The 23,822-nt window shown below is 46.6% G+C and overlaps 1 protein-coding gene across 7 annotated transcripts in view; it reads left to right on the top strand.

Moving 5' to 3' along the window:
- The window catches only part of LOC119153526 (discoidin domain-containing receptor 2-like), a 63,059-nt gene extending 39,801 nt beyond the window's left edge, over positions 1-23,258 (top strand). For 5 of the 7 annotated variants that reach the window (XM_037400116.1, XM_037400118.1, XM_037400119.1 and 2 more), the window contains 13 exons: positions 611-758; positions 968-1,073; positions 3,760-3,946; positions 7,188-7,434; positions 8,398-8,490; positions 9,012-9,169; positions 9,407-9,602; positions 10,836-11,080; positions 13,551-13,672; positions 14,049-14,246; positions 16,927-17,161; positions 19,409-19,558; positions 20,768-21,768. In XM_037400116.1, coding sequence (XP_037256013.1) covers positions 611-758; positions 968-1,073; positions 3,760-3,946; positions 7,188-7,434; positions 8,398-8,490; positions 9,012-9,169; positions 9,407-9,602; positions 10,836-11,080; positions 13,551-13,672; positions 14,049-14,246; positions 16,927-17,161; positions 19,409-19,558; positions 20,768-20,908 — 2,226 coding nt within the window. In that variant the 3' untranslated portion in view covers positions 20,909-21,768. Of the gene's footprint in view, positions 1-610; positions 759-967; positions 1,074-3,759; positions 3,947-7,187; positions 7,435-8,397; positions 8,491-9,011; positions 9,170-9,406; positions 9,603-10,835; positions 11,081-13,550; positions 13,673-14,048; positions 14,247-16,926; positions 17,162-19,408; positions 19,559-20,381; positions 20,439-20,767 lie in introns of those variants that run through there. The other 2 variants (XM_037400114.1, XM_037400121.1) reach the window with 2 other exon arrangements.
- Positions 23,259-23,822: the final 564 nt, after the last annotated feature.

Raw genomic sequence — 23,822 nt, 5'->3', positions numbered from 1 at the left:
TCAAAATATAGTGGACTCTTCCCAGAACTGCAGTGAAACTGAGGGGAGGGGGAGGATGAAAGTCGCTGTTTAGATCAGACTGCGCTTCAGCAGGATGGGGTGACGGTGGCAATGCTGAGCACTTCGGTTCAGGACATCTGCTGTGCAGCTGCTTGCGCCTTCATCCCCCAAACACTGCAGCACCTCTGGAATTGTGTTGGCTTATAGAGAAAGGACATCAGGACCCTCCACCAGGTAACTGGTGAGGAGAGCAAGTGCTCAGTTACCTGTTTTGAGAAAGTACACAGAGGCTTGCTTGAAGAAAGAGGAATTAAGCAGTAGTAACTGGAGGTGTTTGCAACGTACATGTACATTCATCTCCTTCCTGCCATTCTCCTCTCCCTCAGAGAACAGCCTGGTATGGGTCTGCAGTGGACAGGAGGTGAAATGGCAGCACCCTTCACCCTGTAAGCCACGTACCAGGTAGGCGGAGGGGAGCAGCAGCAGCTAACCCTCTGCAGGTACTGTGTGGGAAAGCTCCCCAGTGTCAAATGATAAGGTGCAAGTACACCACTGTACAAATGAACAACACGACAGGGAGAAGTTGCTGGTAAGGATCTCTCTTCTCCAGGTGATCCAAGGCAACATCGACACTTACGACGTGGTCTTGAAAGATCTTCGGCCTCCCATCATTGCACGCTTTATCCGGGTGATTCCTGTGACAGAGATGCCAATGACTGTCTGTATGAGGGTGGAGCTCTATGGCTGTGTCTGGTATGGTAAGTAGCGATTCCCATGCCTGTCACTGGAAAGTAGTCCTTACGCAATGCTGACTGGGACTCACCTGCGTCCCCACGTATGCAGAGGGAATCCCAGGCCCATGGAACTGCTTCTGTTGGTCCACATCATAAATAAAAGGATCATATGGACAGAGATGATGGAAGGCTGCTGCTGCTGTGTTTCTGAGGTATATGGCCTTCTTTTTTAGATGGTTTGGCATCCTATAGCATCCCTGAAGGAGGGACAATAGCGGCTCCTGGCTTCCCCATCGTTTATCTGAATGACTCGACCTATGATGGCTACCAGGAGCGCAGGTGGGAGAAGTCGTCCTGTTCTCTCTCGGTCACTGTGCGAATTATCTCTTCTTTCCTACTTACCCTGTCCCCAGTATCTTGTATCCCAAACACTTTGTGACCTTCAGAGCTGTAAGCTAGCCTGCTAGTTCTGCAAAGCATCATGGCTTCATTAGTCCAGGCCCTTTGACACGTTGTTAGTTGCTCTTTTAGAGGAGGGCGTGGGCTCAGGATGCATCAGATTCATTTTCCTCCAGCAGACAAAGGCTGGCAGGAAAGAAATAATTTTTTTGTTATTGGAAGTTGTTACTTCTCTTTAAAGAGAAGAGTACGTCCTTATACAGCTCAGTACTGTCTTTGTTCACAGCTTCCATCTTTACGTGATGTGATGATGCAGTCCTGATGTGTCCAGTTGCCTTAAAGCCCTCATCGCTCTTGCTCTAATTGTGACCATATTCACTGCACTGATTTCTTTGTTGGTTCAGGTATAGCCTTAAGCTGTCATTGATAGCTTAAGGTGCTGCTACTCTTCTGTTGTCCCAGGTTGGAGAGTGAGAGCTGGCTGGACCTTCTCCCTGTGCAGTCCCAGTGTTGCTGGAGCAGCTGAAGGTCCTTGTCCTCTTCACTGCCTTTGCGTTTGCAGTTTGATATCTGAAATGCATTCTCTAGCAGACTGCATCTTAAACTGTTGCAGGAGGTCTCCAGGGTAAACTGGGCATCCGAGAAAGTGCGCAACACCTGAACTCTAGGCCTGCACTTGATACCTGTGAGCTTCTGGACAGATTTGAGACATTGTTTTTGAAAACAAAGCTCTGATGGACTTGAAACAACTTGGAAAACTGCATCACTCCCTGTGAGAAGCTCCAGATCAGCAGAGGCACCACTGCCAATGTGGTATGAGAGGAAGGTGGCTGATTACTCAATCTAAAGATTTCTTGGGTATGATGCTTTTCCAATTTGGAGTCAAAAAGCCATAATTAACTGGATTTTGACAGCTCATTACAAGGTCTGTTAACTTTTTACATCACTGAGATTAGTTAGGTAGGGTAGCATGTTATTGACATTCTGGTGTCTCTGGTTTATGTGATAGTTAACTCATGGAAACAGAGTTCGTTAAGGGTCTGTATCTGAAATGTTAAATAACTGGCTGAACTTCCAGACATTAGTGTAACAGCTTTCTTTGCTATAAATACAGATTTGAGTGTGTTTCAATGGCTTGAAACCTCAGACAAACTTGGGCATGGATATCGTTTTGAGGCAGCATATCCCTGCCTGTGCATGAATGTGCCTGATAAGTGATCTGACAGTGTCTCTTCAGTGACCTGCTGTCTCCCATTGACTTAAGGTGTTTTCATTTTATGTCCTGTTTCAGTTGTCATTAACTTCCAGAAGATTTTTACTGTTGCCTAAATGTTTTGTTATGCTTAGAGGTGATTTTTGTGAACTTGTTTGTGTTCTATCATGCTGGATGTTAAAATAACAGGGTGGAAAGTACATTATTCATGCTTGTAGGATGTTGCAAGATACTGAGTAACGATGTTTTTATATGTTAATATCTGATGTTTTCAAGCTGCGTTGATATAGCAGGGATTGGATATTTTAAAAATAAGTTTTTACGTGCAGAAAGATGTAGGTGTTGCACTTAGCTCACCAGCACTAACTTAGGAAGCTGGGTCAGCTGGTGAGTGTCGGGGAGCTACAGATGTAGGCACAAACCCCAGCGTGCTAAGCAAGGACTCTTTCAAACTATGTGACTTCTAGGTTATGTGCCTGACTGGCCTGGAAGCAGGAGTCTGCCTCTTCCAGCTGTTAATCCTGTTTTGGAGTTCAAACAGATGCATACCTGTGCAAATCCTAGTGGCAGGAGGGCTCACTTGGAATGTACTTGCAGAGCTTCGGTGTATGTAGCAGCAGCCCAGCCCGGGTTACGAAGACTGCCTAGAGGCAGCTGAAGGGAACCGGTCCAGGGAGCAAGTTCAGGCACTAGTACAGCTGAACTGTTTGCGCTTTCCTTGCTGTAGGACAAGGGACGTGCCAGGGATGGCTCCCAGAAGACTGGTGAGTCAGGAGTGTACCACATCTGGCATCTTCTACTCTGGAACAGTGCTGGAAAACTGCAGTGGGCTCTGCATTCTGAGGTGGAATGAGGCAGGGTCCTGGGCAAGGCTGTGGAAATGGAGCCGATAACGCTCTCCTCTTGCACAAGGAGCAATGCCAACAGTTATCCTAGTTAGAACTGGCTGTGGCTGGGTGAGCTGCCCATGGTCTCACTGCTCTTTTTCCTTCTTCTCTGTGCCTGCCTGCACAGCTTCCCCTGCTGGTTCCCCCAGGACAGGACGGAGCAGTGTTCCTCCCATGCAGCTCCATGGTGAAATGCTGCAATTAAAGCTCTCTGTTTGGAGACCGTACAGTGTCATTTTCTGTAGTCTCAGTTTTCATTCTCAAGAGACTCTGCTTGTAGTTTGGCTTTGCTGTTACTGCTTGATATCAATGCAAAAGCTTCTGTCTCTTCCTGTGGAGGGACAGATTTTAAAAGCCCAGCTCTGACAAAATAAAGGTGATCTTGCGTAAGAACAGGGAATGAGTTCCTGTCCAGAACTGGTTCAGAATAAACTCTTTTCCTGGTACCAACTGAAGGACCCACGTGCTTTCATGTTTGAGCTCTCCTGGCTGGTGTTCTGCCTCATTGTTCGTTCTTTCTTGCTAGGCATTTGTACGGCGGTCTGGGCCAGCTGACAGATGGTGTGCTAGGACTGGACGACTTCACACAGAGCCACCAGTACCGTGTGTGGCCAGGCTATGACTATGTTGGCTGGAAGAACGAGAGCTTCAGCACAGGCTCTGTTGAAATGGAGTTCCAGTTTGACCGACCACGGAACTTTACCTCCATGAAGGTAGTCAGTTGTCCCTCTCCAGCAGCCTGGGACAGGCTTTGGGTCTGGGTGCTTCCTGATTGCCCCTTTGGATCCCTTTCCCAAAGCAGGAGGATACAAGCTGCCTGGCAGCAGAATCCACCATAGGCAGAATTTGAGCAGATGTCCCACGTTTGCCAGTGTAGAAAGGTAAAGCAGGGGGAGCACTTGCCTCCCCAGAGCTCAGACACTCTCCTTTCAGTATTTGGCTTAAAGAAATAAAAAGCAGACACCTGAAGTGGTGGTTAGGCAGCTGAGGTGGATTTAGGTTGTAGGCTACTTACTATCTAGGGGCTGCCTGACCCTTGTGGTAAAGGAATGTTTCCATTTTGTTTCCCATTTTGACCAAAAATTTTGCTGGATGCCTCAATCTGTGCTTGTGCTGTGGGAAATTGCTTAAGCACGTGGGAAAAGGATGAGCTGAACTTTGAGCTTGTAGTAAACAGCAGAATCTTTTATAAAGGATTGGTGGCTTTTCTTGTAGAGATTTCAAATGAAGGAGAACCCACCACATCCTTAAGTAAATTGTTTTGGTGGTTACTTACCCTAGTTTTATTTTGTCTATTTTTAACTTGCAACCATTGGCTCTTAGCCTGCTTTTGCTGGCAAGAATAGAGACCTGCCTTCTCAGAAATATTCCTGCTTCTACACTGTGATTAAAAGATTTTCTTAATGTTTGCTTCAGTAAACTAAGTTGGCTGAAGTTCTCAATGCCTTCCCTGTGAGATCCAGGGTCATTTTGGTAGCTGTCTTCCTGTCCTTTTTTCTTTGTCGGTACACTTTTTGAGGTATAGAAACTGGAACTGGATGCAGGCTTTCCATCAAACTGCATAAAAGAATGGTACCAGTTTCCTGCTTTTGGACAATTTTTCTTTGTTTATGAATCTTGTGATCATATTAGTTGTCCTAGCCAACGGACAGGGAGCCAGTGTTCATTAAGACTTCGGTATCATGCTGAAAGTCAGTTCAAAGTTACTGGTGTCCAGGGTAGAAAGCACCACTTGCATTTTGTTCCCAAGTTCACAACCCTGAAATGAGTCAGTTATGAAAACTTCAGATTATTTTAGGAAACAGCTTATTTTTTCCCCCATAATTTATTTTATTGATGTAATTCTGCTGTCTCTTTAAGATCACTGAAAAAAAAACCCCAAATAACCTTGATCTAGGAATACATTCTGGTTAGAAAAACACCTAGAGATTAATTTGTGCCTTAAAATTTCTAAGATCTACTAGTTGACAATTTTTAATCAAGTAGTATAATTCGTGAGTTCATACTATGCTAATTGGAGTCAGATGATAGATATAATGAGTAAATCAAATGCCTTACAAAAGTCTGTCATGTAAACACAGCCATCCTGATCAATCAAACACATAAGCTCATAAAAATAGCTACTTCGTCTAGTATTCCATTATAAAGCTGTATTGATTAGCATAAATTATTCTTCATTATTTATTGAATGTCATCTGTTTGCATTTATTTTGTATAGGCCAGGTGGTCTGTAAATACTTTCTTGTATCTTCCTACCTGTTAGCTTTATGCCAGTCCTCTGCACTTCCCCAGTATCCAAGAAAGTATTAAAAATAAATGTTAGCAAGTTTTGCAACTGCATTGCAAATTACTTAGGCTTATTATAAAATTAGACCTTAGTAGGTGGTATTTGGAATAGAAAGTGTCTCTGTATCAGTCCAAGATGCGAACCTATCCAACTCCAGTCCAAATGTAGCACAAATCATATATTGCAGGCATGAAGCATTCCTGCCTTGTTATGGATGACTAGTTCTCCTTATTGAATGATGTTGTCTAAGCTTCATCTGTTCCTAATTATACACAAATACTGTTCTTTTGTCTCCTTACTGTTCATCAGGCCTGTCATCCTCATTACTGCTTCACTGCTATTCACTGCGAGACCTTGCAGAGGCCAAGCAATTAATGGGGTTCAAAGCTGCACTTGGTTTGGAAACTTGTTGTCACTGTTGCTAATACTCCAGTCATTAGGAACTGATTTCTAGAGCTGCTAGGAAGGGTTGGACCACCATGGCTATGAAAATGGAGTAGCCTAAAGGATATTGAAGATCTTACTGCTTCTGGTTCCTGGTCACTGGCCATAGTGCCAAGATACTGTGGTCCAGATCTTCAGGATGGCGTGGCAGAGCTTTAACTGTCATGTTTGTTTAAAAAGGCACAGGGGCAGGTTTTGTATTGAGGGCAGGCAGGGGAACAGTATAAAGGATCCTTACCAACTTTGTTCCTCCTCCTGAAGCCTGCTTTGGAAGTGCTGAAGGCCTGGGAGAGTGCCTGGTGTTTGGTGGTGATGGGTCTGCAGTGCCACAACCCAGGAAGATGGAGATGTCACTTTGATGTTGAAGCCTCTTGGTTTGGGTGCAGCCCAAGAGCAGGGGGAAGCAAGCTGCTGCCAGTTCTTGGGAGGATGAACTAAACCTCCCAAATAGAGAAGGAGGTGTGAAGTCAGCCTGACAGCAGTTTGTGAACTGTTACTGTGGAAGTGGACTATGTGGAGCTGTAACTCGGAGATGAGAGAGGATGCCTTTGTTCTAGTGAGATGTTGACATGGCAGCACAGTGATTGCAGTCTAAATTCCAACGTCATCGGCGAAGTCAGTGGTGCTGTTGCAGCAGGGACAACCTGATGATGAGCTACCAGCAGAGGTTAATGGGTGCAGGCTTGCATAATGGTCTTCATAAAACTTGGATCCTTCGTTGTCTTCAAGGTGCAACCACAGCAGAAAAGCTGCTGTGTGTTGGGGGAACGTCTTCTCGAGCTTGTACTGTTTTTTGAAGAAATTAGCTTAGACAGAAAGCCTACAGCATATGCAAAAAGAAGCTAGAGCCCATGCATGGTTTTGCTTTCCCCTCTTCAGGTTATATGTTCAAGGAGAAATGGTCTGTAAGGCTTCAGATCAGTACAGGCTTTGTTTGATTGATCGTTATATGGGCTTTTTGAAGAGCCTGCCTAAATTTGACCATTAATGTAGCTTTTGCATCTGAAGGTAAGAGCTATTTCGGATAACTTTTTGCTTAAATGTTCTCATTGCACACTGAGTGGCTGGAGCTATACTGGAACCAACTCGGTCATCCTGGGTTAGGAGTGTTCATGCAGTGCAATATTAGAAATAGAAAATCTTCATGGATGGAAAATCCCTGAGGTTTGATTTGTTTCAGTAAAACTTTCTCCTGTCTGACTGATTAGTTCTCTTCTTCCTAGGTGCATTGTAACAACATGTTTTCCAAGGGGGTGAAGATCTTCCAGAAGGTGGAGTGTTTGTTCAAACCACGCCTGATTGCAGACTGGGAGTCCGAACCTGTTGGTGTGGCAACTGTCTTGGATGACAAAAACCCCAGTGCTAGGTTTGTGACTGTCCCCCTCAATCAGCGTGTAGGTAAAGCCATACTTTGCCGCTTCTACTTTGCTGACACCTGGATGATGATGAGCGAGATTTCCTTCCAGTCAGGTGAGTATTCCTTCAATCAAGCAGATTTGGCAAAGCACAGAAAGCAAAAGAAATGGTGTGGAGGTGCGGGATATGTGGGGTTAATGTGAGTGTAGGGCACTGTGGGGCTATGTGATGGGAGGCAGGAGGTGCTAGAAGCACTGGAAGGGCAATGCGGGAGCAGAAAGGGCCAGTCCACAGTAGATACTTTTCAGGCTGACACTGATGCATTTGTGGAGAAGCACAAGCAGGGCAACCAAAAATTGGACTATAGAGCATTTCCTCTTTGAGAGAGAGTTGCCTGCTGGCTTGTGGGGTTGATTTTTACTTTACCAAGTATTTTGTTATAATTTAAGTGTATCTACAGATGATTAAGTTAGCAATTACGAAAAATAAGAGGCTGATTTTTTTTCCTCATCAAGTCTTAACTACGATGCAGAAGTCAGTGCCATGAGGTGCTTTGAAAGGCTCTAGAAGGGAATGGACAAGAGTCTTGGAGAAAACTGCCAGCACTGACAGTGAAATGATCTGACTGTAGCTTCCTACATGAAGGTCCCTAATCAGCTATAGTGAGAGAGCATTCCTGGGGAGTGGGATTGCTGCTGCTGCTGCCTGCAGCTTGCTGATAGCAGCCCCTCCTGGCTTCCCTCTGTCACACATGGAACTAGGCAGACTAGCCTGGGATGGTGATTCTTACGATCATGCTGAAATGGGGGGAAAAAAGCACCCTTGCTCCAGTCCCCTGTGTCTGGCCAAGCTCAGGGGAGCATCCCGCACATGCTGGCGGTTGGCTGTGGTCAGGGTGTATGTGCCACTCAGTGCAGAGGCTCATTCCCACAGGTGTGCTGGGAAGTGCTGAGTGAGCAGGTATCTAGAGCTGTTTGTGACCTGCTTGGGAAGGCAGGGGTGGCTGCTGGGGTTGCACTGACGGCTGGCAGGAGCAGGGAGATTTTTTGGACTGACACCTTCCTTTCCTTCCCACAGACATGGAGAGCGTGAATCCTAATTTTGTTACGGTAGCCACAAGCACAACGGATCTTCTGGAAACAGAGTGCAATGTTACTGAGGGGACCTGGGGTAAGGAGTTCTGTTATTTAGCCATGCCAGTAGCTCAAGTGTTGGGGACTTCACAGTAACATCGTAGTTAACATGGTCTTTCCCTCTGTTTCTGGAGATTTGGGTATGGCCTGGTTATTGCCCTTGTGCACAGGGCTGCATCTTACAGTCCTCTGAGCCTCAGCTATTTCTTCTTCCCTCAGCTGGCCAAGGCTGCCTCGGAGCAAGTGGGCTGAAGGCATATGTGCAGCCAGTGAAACTCCGAAAACTGTCTGCTCTGATATGGATCCTTTGCAGGAATCTGTTCCAACACAAAGAACAGTCTTTGGTTGCAGAAGTCCTCTGCACAATTCTTAGCTGTGAGCCTCAAGAATGAGAATTTATGATAAGAGTAAGATGTGAGTACAGCTAGTATTAATGCTCAGGAAGCTGCCTAAGATCTTTCCTGTACCAGACTGTAGGAAGGGACATGTAGGACGTTAGCCAGCACAGATAACCTGTGCTTTAACTTCAGATTCTTCTTCATGCCTCTGTGATTGCAGAAACCACATCATCTGTAACCAGCACCTGGATAGGAGAGAAAGCAGATGACTCCAATACCTCCATCCTTGTGGGCTGCCTTGTGGCTATTATTCTACTGCTCCTGATGATTATAATCATTATTCTTTGGAAGCAATATGTTCAAAAAAGGTTGGAAAAGGTAATACAATGGGGCTATTTTTGCAAACACAAGTTCAGTACTAAGCATTAACTCTAATGAGCTCAGAATTACGTGGAAAGTGCAGGCTTTCCACAGCTCCATAGAGCAGCGAAAACCCTGTTCTCACAGCAGGGGAGGATGCCAGCCCTATCCAAGATGTTACTGGAAATTGCTGCGGTTGCAGCCAATACATTACTTAACTGAGCATTGCCTCAGCACTTTTCTTCTCTTTTGCAGGCCCCACGTCGAATCCTGGAGGAGGATGCCACAGTTCGCCTCTCCTTCTACAGCTACACTATTGCCAACAACCAGACCCAGATCCACCAGTCAAATCCCACTTATGAACGTGCTTTTCCACTGGATTTGGAATATCACCAGCCAGCTACACTGCTCCAAAAGCTTCCAGAACTCTCCCAAAGTGCAGAGGATTCAGGTAATGTCATCATCAGTCTCCAGAAGCTAGGCATTTATTCTTTCACTATTTCTCTCAGATTTTTACAATGTGCCACTTGTTTCAGTGTCTTAAGTAATCTTCTCTGACTCCTATGCAATACAATACTAACCCAGGGACCCTAAGACAATATTCTGGAGCTTGGAAACTTTTTAGCATGTGACTTTGGCAGATGGAGCATCAGCCCCATTAGAGGGTGGTGGCCTTTGTTTGTTCTCTTTGAAGACTGTGTTTATACGTTAGCCAGGTCATCTTTTAGGAGCTCAATTTTGGCAATCGGAACAATCGCACATATTTTGTCTCATTGGTGCTTTGGCAGTGGAGTTGCTGCCTGCAGCACTCCTGTGCTGTCCAGACTGGCTGGCTGAGACCTTTAACATTTTTTCCTGCAGCAAGGGCCCTTTGAAATTCCCCTACAAAAAGCAGAGGGAGATGCAGCAGAGAATTGTCAGTGGTGCCCTGGCTTCCAACCCCTGGGGAGCTTTTGGACTCGGGCAGAAGGGAACTTTCCAGTAGTGTTTTGTACTCAGTGATGGCAGGGCTGATCAGCAAATGGAAGAGCAGTGCTGCATTCCTCAAGCGCTGACGGGGTGCTAAGATCCAGCATTATACTACACAGGGAGACAGATTTGGATTGAGTCAGGATGTGAATTTGAAGCAGAACGAATGTTCTGTGTAATACTGAACATACAGGGAGTTATATAAAGAGTTATCCCACGGTATTGATGTGAATAAGCTGAAAAAGGTAATGTAGCATGCTAACAGAGGACATGGAAAATGGAAACTTCAACCAAGAAGGGAATCCAGAGCAGGTTTGATGTTGCAAACACCCCTGCATCAGGTGAGGGAAACAGATTATATTCAGGGTGAATCAGGAACAGGAAATCACTTCACACTCATGTCTCCACGTCTGGGCAGGAACTTGAGCGCTCAACTGGATAGAGCAGGCAGCTGTCTAACACTAATTCACTGGCACCTCACAGGTATTCTGGTGTCTGCAGAAGTGTGGCTTGTTCTGGTTTAAGCCCTAGTTAAACCAAAGCAGTCTTCCATCTGGGTGTACTTTGGTACAAGGTAGTAGCCATGTGGCTAGGCTGAATTCCCAGAGGTCTGCAGGATCGAGAGGACTGGAAGCGTCTCCATGGTAGGAATGGGCCGTACTGGTTTTAAGGGAGTGAATGTGTCTGACTCCACCTATCTTTGGTTTCCCCTTAGTGTGCAGTGGGGACTATGCTGAGCCTGACCTGACCAAGTCGACACCTCACCAAGGCTTTCAGAACAATGTTCCTCACTATGCCGAAACAGATATCGTCCACCTGCAAGGTGTGACTGGCAACAACATGTACGCTGTCCCAGCCCTCACTGTGGATTCGCTTACCAAGAAGGACATCTCGGTGGGTGAATTCCCGCGGCAGCAGCTACGCCTCAAGGAGAAGCTGGGAGAAGGACAGTTTGGAGAGGTACAGCCATTCTCTTCCACTTTTCCTCCAACAGAAAGGAGATGCCCCTCTGGCACTGCTTCATACTTGAGGGCTGAGGGTTCTGCATACCAGCATTTTATGGAATATGTGTCTTTGCTCTTGGGGAAAGCTGATGTCCCTTAGGGTAGGCTTCAGAGAGCCCAGCTCTGTGCTATGAGGCTGCTGCTTGGTACCATGTGAATCTTTCTCGACAGGTGAACTTTGCAAACTGCCTCTGTTTGCTGTCTATATCCCTGTTCATGAGCTTACAGAAGAGGCCTGGGGATGGGAATTCAGACTGGCTTATGGTCTTCCATGGGGACATACCAAACATGCAATTGTGCGTTTAAAAACTCTAGCAGTGATTCCAGCCAAGACAGATTGATCCTAGCTGTAAAAACAGCTTTCCTGTTAACAGCTGGAGGTTCTGGTGGGGCTCTGCATGCTGACCCAAGCAAAGACAGACTTCCCAAGTGTGGTGATGCCCTCACATGTTCTCTAGAATTGCTGCTTGCTCAGACCCTGGTTTCTGTCAGAAGCCTCGGGCAGCATGATACATGCATCTGTCATCTGCCAAGGTTTGTCTTTATTCCTTGAGCTCCTTTCAAGCTGTGAATGTTTTCACCTTGCCTTTTCTTCTCTCCTTGCTTCATTTCCACACTATTCCTAGTTCCATACTGAGCAGGTCTTCCACTCTCCTGCTCCCACTTTTCCACTCTTCTTTTCCTTCCCAGCTTTTGCTCATGCACAGCCTTAAATTCTGCCTGTCTACCACATCTTGGCAAAGCACAACCTTTTACTGAATGCTTCCTCCTCTGTGATGTGCTCAACTTTATGTCCCTTCTGACGGCACACCTTCCCTACCCCAGCCCCTTCCCTGTCCCACTCCTTTCTGGATTGCTCCTCGTATTGCGGAGGTGCTGACATCCTCAGCCTCTTCACCTGGCTGTCAGTGTAGCCCCTTCTGCTGTTGCCTGGATCCTGCCCTGTCCTATGCTCCAAAAGTGAAAGAAGCTTTTTTCTTCTTCATTGTTTTGCTTCTGGTTTCTCTTTTCTTCTCATTCCTGTCCTTCTAGTAACTGTCAAAGCTTTCTCCTTCTCCTTTGTGTTGTCAAACAGCAGCCATTAGGCTCTCCCATCTCCATTGTCCTCTGAGATTGATTCAGCATCTGCTCCTTTCCTTACATCGCTTTCCCTCACTTTTCTAAATGTGCTGCATCACATTCTCCCATCTCTTCTTCTCACCTCCTTAGTCTTTACCAAAGTAGTTGTCATCATATGTTTTGCTCCACTGCTCTTGGCTTAGTGTGCAGCCTTGCTTCTAGAAACATGGCTCATCACTTTTTTCACCTCTCCACTCAGAGCTTCCTTTCTTTTCAGTCTCTTCCTTGATCCTAACCATCCACTCCCTGGGCTCAGTGACACATCACCTGCACTTAGTACTGTGGCTGTTTTCTGTTCCTAGTCTCATGACTACACCTTTACCACAGCAGATTTCATTTGCCATGTAACTGCAGCAGCATCTTTGTACTTTTGTTTCTCTTCTGTGCGTTTGTGGTGTTTTCTATGCTGTCTCCTTTTTCTCCTCACCATCCTAGTCACGTAAGTTCTTGCTGCTTGCTTCATGTAAAATTTGTTAGGCTTCTGTTACATTCCTCTCACTCCTGCGAGTCTTTGACTGACACATCCAGCCTGCTCCCCTTCTCCTGTCCTGCACACTTGAGTCTGTCTGCTTTCCCTACCCTAGCATCTCTTGTCCATTGGAATATGCGTTCTGGTAACTTCTTAAGCAAGTGTCTTGTCAGTGCTTATACAATCCTGGCAGTAATCTTATGTCTTCATTTATCTGAAGAAACTTGGAATTCTGTGTACTTAGAGTATTCGTCTCTGGGTATGCTCAAAGGAGAGATGTTCATATCATGCACACGCTTCTTTTCCTGGGAATTAGAGGACTTCGCATAGTTAGCTGTAATTCCTGGATGCTCCTCAGTTAAGTTTGAGCAGTGACTCAAGCCAGACTGCCGGGCAGTTCTGGACTTGTGTGGCTGTTCTGTGCTGTACATGCCAAACCTGCTGCAGCCATGCTGTCTGCATGCACGTGCAGAGTAAAGCAGACTACTTCAGGCCAGTGACCTTCCTGAACATCTCCTGTACTTGCCAGGCAAATCTGAGTGCCTCAGTCTACTGCACCAGTCTGCACGTGTGCAGGAAAATCGGTGTGCTAGGGACGTCAGGCTGCAATCCACATGTGTTCCTGCATCATGGGCTGCATAGCATACGTACCCATTTGGCCCAAGATCTAGGGTCAGCCTGTGGGCTGTTTCTGATCAGAACAGTGTCACCTGTACTGGATCATTCACTTGGTCATTCTGCCAGTGGTGACCAAGCCGGGACTTCAGTGTGATGTTGTTTGCTTGCGGTTTTCTGCCTGTGCGTGGTCTCATAGTTGCCTTTACCTTCTGCCCCACAGGTGCACCTTTGTGAAGCTGATGGCCTGCTGGAATTCCTGGGAGTCTCATCTACAGAATTCACTCACCAGCCAGTTCTCGTAGCAGTGAAGATGCTGAGGTCAGATGTCAACAAAACAGCCAGGTAAGCACATCTGCAGGGCTTACGATCTCTGAAGAAAAACAAATATTCCCCAAGCAACAGTTTGACATAGGTTAACCCTGGTGAGTTTTGTAAGAGTGCCATGTGTCTCTGGTGCATGGTCTGTGTGTTCCTGTAAGGAACAGGACATGGGTGGGCAGTGAGGGATAGGAATAGATGCAACATCAAACTGAAATGCTCTGTTAGTCTTGTTTGCTGGGGAAGGGGTCAACATTGAACACAAGCACAGAACCAGCTTTCAAACACAGTGTGTGCAGAAGCGTAAATGTCTCTGAACTGAGGTTTTCTTACATGCCACTTCTGCTTTTCTTGGAGAAAGGAATAGTTCAGGATTTGAACCTGTTTTCTGTTTTACAAGAAATGATTTCCTGAAGGAGATCAAGATCATGTCACGACTGAAGAACCCAAATATCATCCGGCTTTTGGGGGTGTGTGTGCGTGATGACCCACTGTGCATGATAACAGAGTACATGGAAAATGGAGACCTCAATCAGTTCCTGTCGCAGAGGGAGATCTACAGCAAATTTGCCATTTCAAACAATATTCCCTGCGTCAGGTAAGAGGAGCTGCCCATCTTTGGGACAAATAACAGTCCAGAGCTACCAGTTGCATCTGCTGTGCCTTTTGGGCAATGACCATCTTCCAGCCCAACTAGTGCCACGTGCTGTGGACACTAGTCCTGCTTTGTGTGGGAGGTTGTTCTTGAGACCTCTGGAGGTCTTATCCCATGAAGTGTCCCCGGCTGTGGGCTGTTCTGGTCACCGTGACAATCTTAGATGTACTGTTTACTGATGTGACCACCTGTTTGTATTAGTGGGCTTGCATCAAATGTTTCATTAATATGGGAAGCCAGTTGCATTACAGCAAGAATTTTGGGATGCAAATCCAGAATGTCTCTTCGGCTTTTAAGAAAGTTCATATGTTCTTTGGATGTCTAAAAAATACTACGTGAACAGTTTTATGTGAAGCTTCACTGAGGCAAGATTTAATCAGCCAACAGAAGGAGAATATTTTGGCAAACCATTTTCTGTCAGCAGTGGCTCTTATCTCCCTCCTGTATGGAAGCATTAAATCTAACAAAGCATCTCTATTGCAGGTGATGTTCCTTCAGAGGAGACTTGTATGTAGCACTAATGTAGTCTGCGTGATAAAGAAACCTGCACTGCTCAGCGCTGCCGTGTTGCTTAGCCTTTGGCAGGTACCTCCCCAAAGGCTCAGATTTATTTGTTGTTCAAGATCTAGGCAGTTAGGCAGAGCCAGTTCTGTTGGTGGACTGGACAGGGGATGGCTGGGTCTTGCCACGGTGAGACAACACCAGTGTTTGTGCCGGTAGCTGGCAGGGATTTGCATCTGAGTAGGAACATATTCCTGCTCTCTCCCGTCTCCTGCCCTTTCTGCACATCTGAAACAGCTTTCACCTTTAGACTTGCGGTTTTGTTTCTTGGCCAAAGCCTTAAACTGTCCTTTCTTCTTTATCTCCTCCTCACCTCTCATCTGACTTCAGCTCTGTCACTCACATTATTCTTCCTTGGATTCCATTACTTGGCTCTACTTGTAGTTTTTCTTTCTCTCCAGCTGATCCTCCAGCCCTCTCCTTTTGTCCCTTCCAGCCAGATACGGTTTCACATCAAAGGAAGGGTGGTGCAGCTAGCTCGGATATCTGTCTACACAGGAGTTGTTTACTGAGAGCGAAATGAATCCTGCTGCCAAAGAGTGCAGCTTGTCTCTGCCAGTGCCTGTGGGTGTCTAGTTGATGTGGTGAGGTCCAACCATCCCACCTGTCTCAAGCCCGATATTTGGTGCACCAAATGTGGTGACCAGCCCTTTCCTGCAGACACATCACATGTTTTTAAGCCCTTATGGCTCTTCAGTATTTGAAATGAATCTCCCTGCTGCATCTCTGGCTGTCTGGCAAATCGATGGCTTGGCTGAGGAGTGTCTCCCATCCTGCCCCTCCATGCAGAGCCGCAGGCTGAGCCCTGCAGAGCTGCTGAGCGGAGGGGCAGGTAGCCAAAAGGTAGCTGCTGGCAGGACCCTGCCAGGGTGCAGGTGGACCAGGAGAGACTGGGCTTCTTGGTAGCAAGAGCAACAGCCTAGGCAGGGAGACAACGGCAACGGAGCAGGGGGATGGGAGAATGTAGGATCTTGGAGACTCTGCCTACTCCTATGTGGCAAGCCAACAATCAGGTTAACGAGGTAGAAGTGGGTGGCAAAGTTCCTTCTCTGGGGCACAGCAGGTCCCCCCACATCAGGAGAAACATCGAGCTGGCTGTGGGACTGGGCTGTGCCACCTGGCTGAGCTGTGACACTCACCATGCTGAAAGGCTGGGAGGGAAATGGTGCCGGGACACTCCTGCCGGGGTGAGGGGCTGCCTCTGAATCGCTGTAGTGATAGCGTAGCTGTTGATTAGAATAGGTATATCTGATCTGTGATCTTTAGATGCATTACACTATTGTAATTTAGATAACATGGTAGTGCTTTCCTCATTGCCACCAGAACACAAAGAGAAGGAGGCTGAGACTTTCTTTTTCTGACCTGTATCGGAGAAATACTGTGAACGTTTTATTAGATTTCTTGTGACAAGTGCTCGGTTATGTGAAGTGTTTGAGCACACACAGTGGGGAAACGAGCTGAGCATCACAGAATAATTGTGTGAAGAATGCTGAAAGTCAGATGTACTGTGTATCACGCAACTTTATTAATAATTATCTTAATTTTGCTAATGGGGGAATGAAGATTATATGAAATGGGAAATGCATCTGTTTGTATTTTCAATAATAAACGTATTTTTACAAAAAGTAAGCTCTCTTTACTGTTAAGTGACATATTTATGTAAGCATGGTGCCTGTGTTAAAAACTGCTTAGCTTGGTATTTTAAAGATATGAGATTCTGAGATTATACAGCCTAATTTTCTATGTCTCTGTGGAATGCTGGTGCTTTGGTACATAAACTATTTGAAAATCTTGATATTGTAGTTGATAATAAAAACCTACAGGATGTCACATTCTAAGGGCCCTGAATTTCAGGGACAGCTTGTCTGTTCTTGCTTAGTCAGCTCAGGAGCTTGGCTTAGCCTGGCAGGTGAGGGTGTTAATGCCCTAAAACTAGACAGTTTAGTTTCAATATTATGGCAGAAAATAAAATGACAGGTCACTGCAACACATCAAATGCAACAGAGTTGAGTGTGGGGAACTCTACTGATTTTTCTTTCTCCTATGTTTTCTTTTAATGCAGCTACTCTAATCTGCTGTACATGGCCACCCAGATTGCCTCTGGCATGAAGTATTTAGCATCTCTGAATTTTGTGCACAGAGATCTGGCAACTCGCAACTGCCTGGTGGGGAACAACTACACTATCAAGATTGCAGACTTTGGCATGAGCAGGAATCTTTACAGTGGGGATTACTACCGTATCCAGGGGAGAGCTGTACTGCCCATACGCTGGATGGCCTGGGAAAGCATCCTCCTGGTAGGGACTGCACAAAAGCATTTTCTGTTCCTTCCTTTGACTCTCACTGTGCTCCTAAACCAGTAACACATACATGTGTAGCAGTCATTACAGCATCAAAATGTATGCTACAGATGGCCCCAGGTAAGAAGTCCATTAGGTTGTGTTGGACATAACTCTTGTCCTGGGAAAGGAGTGTGCCCTTGCAAATACAGTGCAGATTGTAGAATCAGAGAATAGTCTGGATTGGAAGGGACCTTTAAAGGCCATCTAGTCCAACCCTGCTGCAGTGAGCAGGGACATCAACTAATCACTTTGGTCAGAGCCCTGTCCAACCTGACCCTGAGTGCTTCCAGGGATGGGGCATCTGCCACCTCTCTGGGCAACCTGTTCTGGTGTTTCACCACCCTCACTGTAAAAAAAATTCTTCTTTATACCTAGTCTGAGTCTACCTTCTCTTAGTTTAAAACCATTACTCCTTGTCCTATCGCTGCAGGCCGTGCTAAGAAGTCTGTCTCCACCTTCCTTGTGGGCCCCCCTTAAACACTAAAAGCCTGCAGTAAGGTCTCCCTGGAGCCTTCTCTTCTCCAGGCTGAACAACCCTAACTCAGCCTGCCCTCACAGGAGAGGTTTTCCAGCCCTCTGATCATTTTTGTGGCCCCCTCTGGGCCTGCTCCAGCAGATCGATGTCTTGCATGTGCTGAGGACCCCAGAGCTGGATGCAGTACTGGGGGTGGGGGGCGAGGGGGTCTCGCAAGAGTGGAGCGGAGGGGCAGAATCAGCTCCCTTGACCTGCTGGCCATGCTGCTTGTGATGCAGCCCAGGGTACAGTTGGCTTTCTGGGCTGTGAGCACACATTGCTGGGTCATGTCCAGCTCTTCATCCACCAGCACCCCAAGACCCTCCCTGCAGGGCTGCTCTCGATCCCTTCGTAGCCCAGCCTGTGTTGATACCAGGGTTGCCCCGACCCAGGTGCATGATCTTGCACTTGACCTTGTTGAACCTTGTGAGGTTCACATGAGCCACTTCTGGAGCTTGTCCAGGTCCCTCTGAATGGTGTCCCATCCCTCAGCCCTCACCTGGCACCTAACTTCTGTGCCTGGCGTTCAGGATCCCTGCTGGAACTGTAAGGAAGTTGCCTCCTCTCTGCTTATTTCCCTAGCTGGGAAGCTGAGAGGGGCAGGGACAAAACTTCAAGTGCCAGGGCTGGTTTTGAGGTTGGGGTTTTGCTTTGTGTTTAAGGGTCCTGCTGTCTCCCCTTAGGACACTGTTCAGCAGCCCAAATGCACCCGGTCTGGAGGCAGTTCCTTAATGTTCAGCCCAATTATTCCTTTGTCAGACTAATTGGTAAGATCACCTAGTTAAACTTCCTTACAACACACACTCCAGGTACCCAGAAGAATTGTCATTCTCTGCTATAAAGGCTGATAGGCCTAAGCTTTCCTAAATTCACCCTATTTTCCTGGTTACAGCTGCATCTAAACCATAAGTCACTCCCATCTTCCTTGTGTGAATGTCTTCCAAGCGTTGACAGGCTGCTGGCATTGCCAGATAAGCCTCGGCAATCTGGGTCTTGGATGCTTTCTGCCCAAACAGGCCCTCCAACCTCCCAGTGTTTTGTTATTTTCTAGCAATGTTTAGCTGCTTTTTACATCTTCAGAAACGCATTGTTGCAAACATGGCCAGTTTGGGTACATTTTTTGAAGACAGAAAACAGGGACAGCAAGCAGGCTGTCACCAGCTTCTTACATGTGCAAAAATGAAAATTATCTTGGCCTTTCTCTAAGAGTCTCGAGTCTGCTTCGGTTCTGTTTCCACCCTGAGGGCTCTGCTTTCTGTTCAAAGGCCTGTCTGAGCTGCACTGCTGTGTGTTGGGTGGAGGAAGGCAGTAGCTATCTGCCTGGCTGCCACTGTCTGTTTTCCTACTACTGCAAATACAGACTTTCTGAGGAGGGTCAGGAGTCTCTGGCTTTATCTGACACTTGCTCCCTGTTTCAAGAGGTTTATCCCAGTGAAAACAGCACCTTAGAGCTGTCCCATGGGTCCCACAGACATGCTGCTCCTGCTCCACAAAGCGGTTGTCACACCTCAGTCCCTTTGTGCATTGCTGAGCATAGGTCACCTGCTCTGCTGTCTCATTTTCAGAGCACTTTTCCAGGTGTGAATTCTGCATCCTTGGATTTAGCTGCAGAGGGTGTAGACTGAAGTGTTTTTTGCTGAATGTGCACTGTGAGCAACCTGGGCTTACAACATCCTTTCTCTTCACAGGGCAAGTTCACCACAGCCAGTGATGTCTGGGCATTTGGGGTCACCCTCTGGGAGATGTTCATACTGTGTAAGGAGCAGCCCTACAGCCTCCTCTCAGATGAACAAGTCATCGAGAACACAGGAGAGTTCTTCCGGAGCCAGGGCAGGCAGGTAAGAAAGCAAACGTGATCTCTCCTTCTTGAGTTACCCTGGTCACATCCAGGTGGGATCTCTCCAGGGCCTTCAGGGTGGCCTTACATCACCTGCAGAAGACTCTGCTTCTATTACTAATCTTCTGAGTGTATCCTTCCTCTTTTTATCTCCCTTTATCTGGGCTCACTGCACTGGCTTTTGTCTCTTGGAGTCCCTCTGGAGGGATCTCCTGGCTCTGTCCAGTGCTTCTTCCCTATTATAAGCTGCTCCTATTTCAGTCTGTCCTCTTTAGCTTTTCTGGGCTCTCCTGCACAGCCCTTTTGCTCTTTTCCTTTGTTAGATCTCTCTCCTACTAGCATTTTCTCTGACAGACAAAGCACGTGCTGAGGTTGGGAAGGAGGAGTTAGTTCCCAGGGAATTAAATACTCCCTGAACAAGCCTTTCACATTTGTTCTAGTTGCTGAAGGGCTTTCCCATGTCACTGTCCTCTCTTACTAACTCCCAGGCAGGACTGTGCATTCCACTGTTGCTGCCTCCAGTAGATACCAGTGATGACGCAGGACAATCACACCCCCTCAGTACAGAGGATCACTGTGCCCAAAAAAAGTGGCGTGCCAGCTCAGAACACTTGGCTGTTCTCCCAGAATTCACCTTTAGCACTAAACAAGTTAAAGGATTAAGGGGAATAAAATGATGGGAGGTTTTATTCACTGTCTCCCAAATACTAATGATTTACTGAAGAGCCTAAAAGATATGTATTGAAATGAGAGGGGGGAAAAATTCTGCCAAGCTGTGCTTTAGATAAGCTCTAAAAGGTGTTTTTTCTGTCTCTGCTAACAAGCTGACACGATGCTTAGAAAGCCTCATGGGTTGTCTACGGTGAGTGAAAGTATTTGGATTTTATTGTGGTAAATTTGGTTTTGGTTTGTGTTTTGCTGTCACCTGGAAGATAAGTCTGCTCTGAAGCATTCATGTTTCCTGGGGGACAAAGGACTGTTTTGTGACCAGCTCATCAGACAAGTTGGCAAAGTGTCCGCGGTGCCATTTGAGATGGCGTCAAAGCTCCATCCGGACTGCGCTGCCAGATTCATGCTTAATGGATTTCAAACATTGCATGATGACTGTCTTGTAAACCTAGAGTGAAACTGTCTTTTTGGTGTTAACTTAGTAAACGTTCAGTTCTTTCACGAAAACCCACTGAAATAGCTGTAAATTTCTTCCTTCCAGATCTATCTCTCCCAGACTCCTCTGTGTCCTAACCCTGTGTTTGACCTGATGCTGAAATGTTGGAGCAGGGATATAAAAGATCGTCCCACTTTTGACATGATTCACCACTTCCTGCTGGAACAAATGGAATCAAACATTTGACTCCAGAGAAAGAGACGAACTGTTGAGAACAGAGTGCCTTTGGTCTCTCTTTGCCTGTACCTCACGGGAAGATGGTCAGGCCACCTTGCTCTCCTCCCCTGGCTGGACCGTATTTAAGTTGAGATGTCCATGGCAGCTGCTCATTCTATTGGCCATGGTCTGACACACAGGACCAGAGGATCTCATTTGGTTGACAAATCATCTCCTCTTCTGAATCATTTCCTGGGAATACTGTGAGCGGGGTTTTACTAGATACCTGTACACCTTTGGGCAAAACGAATGAGTAAAACTTGGAGGGACTTGGAGCTTTCTCCTGGGTGGAATACAAAGCTACCGGCTGGTGAGAGCGCTACCACTCACGACCAGATTTCTAGAAGTAAAGACTTCGGTCATCTAAAACTATTCCATTAAATCAAATGGAAGTCTTGTGCACATTAGCGAGTGTTTCTGTATGCTCTTGCTTCAGACAATATGTATAGTGAGAGACTAGAAATGTCTAGAGCTAGGAGGTGGTGTAACGGACTTGAGAACTGACAGAGCATTTAGCAACCCTTTGGAAGTAATGCTACCAGGGTCTACGGAGGATGCTGATACAAGAGTCCAAGATAATGTTCTTTTTTCCTGTGGTTGTTAAGCACTGCTTTTGTTATATATGTGCGTTTTCCCCACACTGGATTTTTTTTTTCTAGAAAAAAAATTTTGAAAATGAATGTTAAAGGTCATAGGAAGGTCACTGCCGTAGAAGATCTTCTTTTGGCCTACAAATTAAGGCTAGGGTAGGGAGTTTGTATTGAAAAGTAGCTGATACTGTACTACTGTCACTATGTAGATTTATTAGCCTAATGAACTTGTAGCCACAATGGACTGATGTGCAATTAATCCTGTATAATTACCCATTAATATGAGATCTCTAAGTCAATGCTGTTACATGTGCAGAGGGAACTTAGATTTGGTGAAACAGAATGGCTGAGAGCAGAACCCGCTATGTCACTTGTTGTAGCTCATGTGAGAGGAAAAGGAGCAGAGTACGGGTCGTCCCCTGGCACACGCGTGTGCACACACACAGATATGTCCGTCAGTGTGAGCAGTTCCTCTTAGACCTGCAGCAGGGTTAGTGCTGTTGGCCAGGCAGATGTGCTTTGGTCCAGGCTCCGTTATCGCAGTGATCAAACCTGGCAGCGGGAGATGGGGGTGACGTATCCTCTTAGTTGGGGATTGTGTTTTATTTCAGATGCTCCCTGCACAGTGCAAGACCATTTACTCATTGGACTTGGGGTTGTTTGTTGTTTGTCGTGTCACAAACGGCTCATTCTCTGGAGGGTTTTAGAGGGCTCTGAAATCCATTTGGAGTGAGTTAGAGAACTCTGCTCATTTCTACAATAAATCCATTGTGGATTTACCAGGTGCCTGGGGAATACTCTGCTATTCCCTCTCTAATCGTTTAGCCGGATCCTTAGGACCAAACCAAGTAGTTCATAAGCTGGGAGAAGATGAAAGCTCAGCACTTGACTTTTTTTTTTTAAACAGCATCCAGCATAGCATATATTTCCAGTAAAAATTATAAAGATAATTTTTATTTTAGCCACAAGCGTAGTATGACTGGCTGTTTGTGCTATGAGTTCTGTAAGAGGGCACTGCTGAGAGAATGTCAAAACAGTTATAATATGAGGATGATTGTTATGTTGAAAGAAAAAAGCATGCTTCTGAGTTGGCAGATGCCAGGATGGAGTGCGGCATGGCTGTGTCTGCTCCCTGGGCAGGGCGTACTCCATCGGGAAGCTCCCCAGTTGCAGCTCACTTGGTAGGACTGTGCCCAGGTTGTGCTGCTGCAGACGCGGTGGGGGGTTCCTGTGGCTGTGCAAAGGTGTCTCCATCCGAGCTGGTCCTCTGAGCCCCTTTTATGTGCTAAGGAGCCAGAGGGTCCAAGTCTTCTCGTTTCCCTGCAAGGGCTACGTGGGCTCACGTGAATCTCGCCCCCAAATGGGTGTTGTGTTTTCCCGTTTGAGTAGAGGGGCCCAGAGTGAGCTGCCGTTCCACGTGTGTGCTGTCTGTCCGGAGCTGGGTGGTGGGAGTAAAGGCCAGCGTGGTCCTGCTGCAGCCTGCTGGGCACTGGTGGCTGGCAGACCACACGCTGGTTGTATTTCTGGAATATTTCTACTCTGTCCCAGAAAACGTACCCAAGTCACATGCAGCCATGCGCATGATCTCCTGCACTTCAGAGTTTAGAGATACCAGAGTGCTTAATGTCACCTGGATGGGCTTTGTACTTCTGTTACGTCAGGATGTGCTGTTCCTCCGCTGACATGTTGACATACGAAGTTTCTCTCATATCAATAAATTCTAATGATAACCTTGACAAAAGTGAATTTCTACTTTTTCACCCAGGTGCCTGCGCTGAGGACAGAGATCCTGGTGTGGTTGTTCAGTAGCTCTTTGGTTTGTGTGTGACCCCCAGGTTTGGAAGGAGCAGCCACTGGCTGTTTAAAGGGATGAGTTTTGAAGGGAGTGCTGGAGAGGGGCTGGTGGGACCTGGATCAGTCTGGGATCGTTGTTTGGGGCTGTGAATATGGTGCTGCATTTCAGTAACAATTTTTAGGTCTTCGTGTTAAAATCAGAAGATCTGGGCTGGGAGGAACCTTTCTATGTCTCTTATAAAATTGTCTACTGAAAGCGGAGCCAACTTTAGAGCTCCATTTGGGTGCTCTGGGCTTTGAAAATCTCCAAGGATGGAGATGCCACCACTTCCCCTCACAGGGGTTGTGCTGCTCCCATGGAGGAGAATTTTCTCCCTATGTCCCGTGGGCCTTCCCCTTGCTGCATTTTGTGTCTCTTACCTCTGTGTCTTGCCCTGTGCACCTCTGAGCAAAGCCATCATCCCCTCACAGCCCCATCCACCCTGCAGACCTGGAGAGGT

This window comes from Falco rusticolus, chromosome 9 (genome assembly GCF_015220075.1).
Source record: "Falco rusticolus isolate bFalRus1 chromosome 9, bFalRus1.pri, whole genome shotgun sequence".
Classification (NCBI taxonomy): Eukaryota; Metazoa; Chordata; class Aves; order Falconiformes; family Falconidae; genus Falco; species Falco rusticolus.
This window is presented reverse-complemented; position numbering and strand designations above follow the sequence as displayed.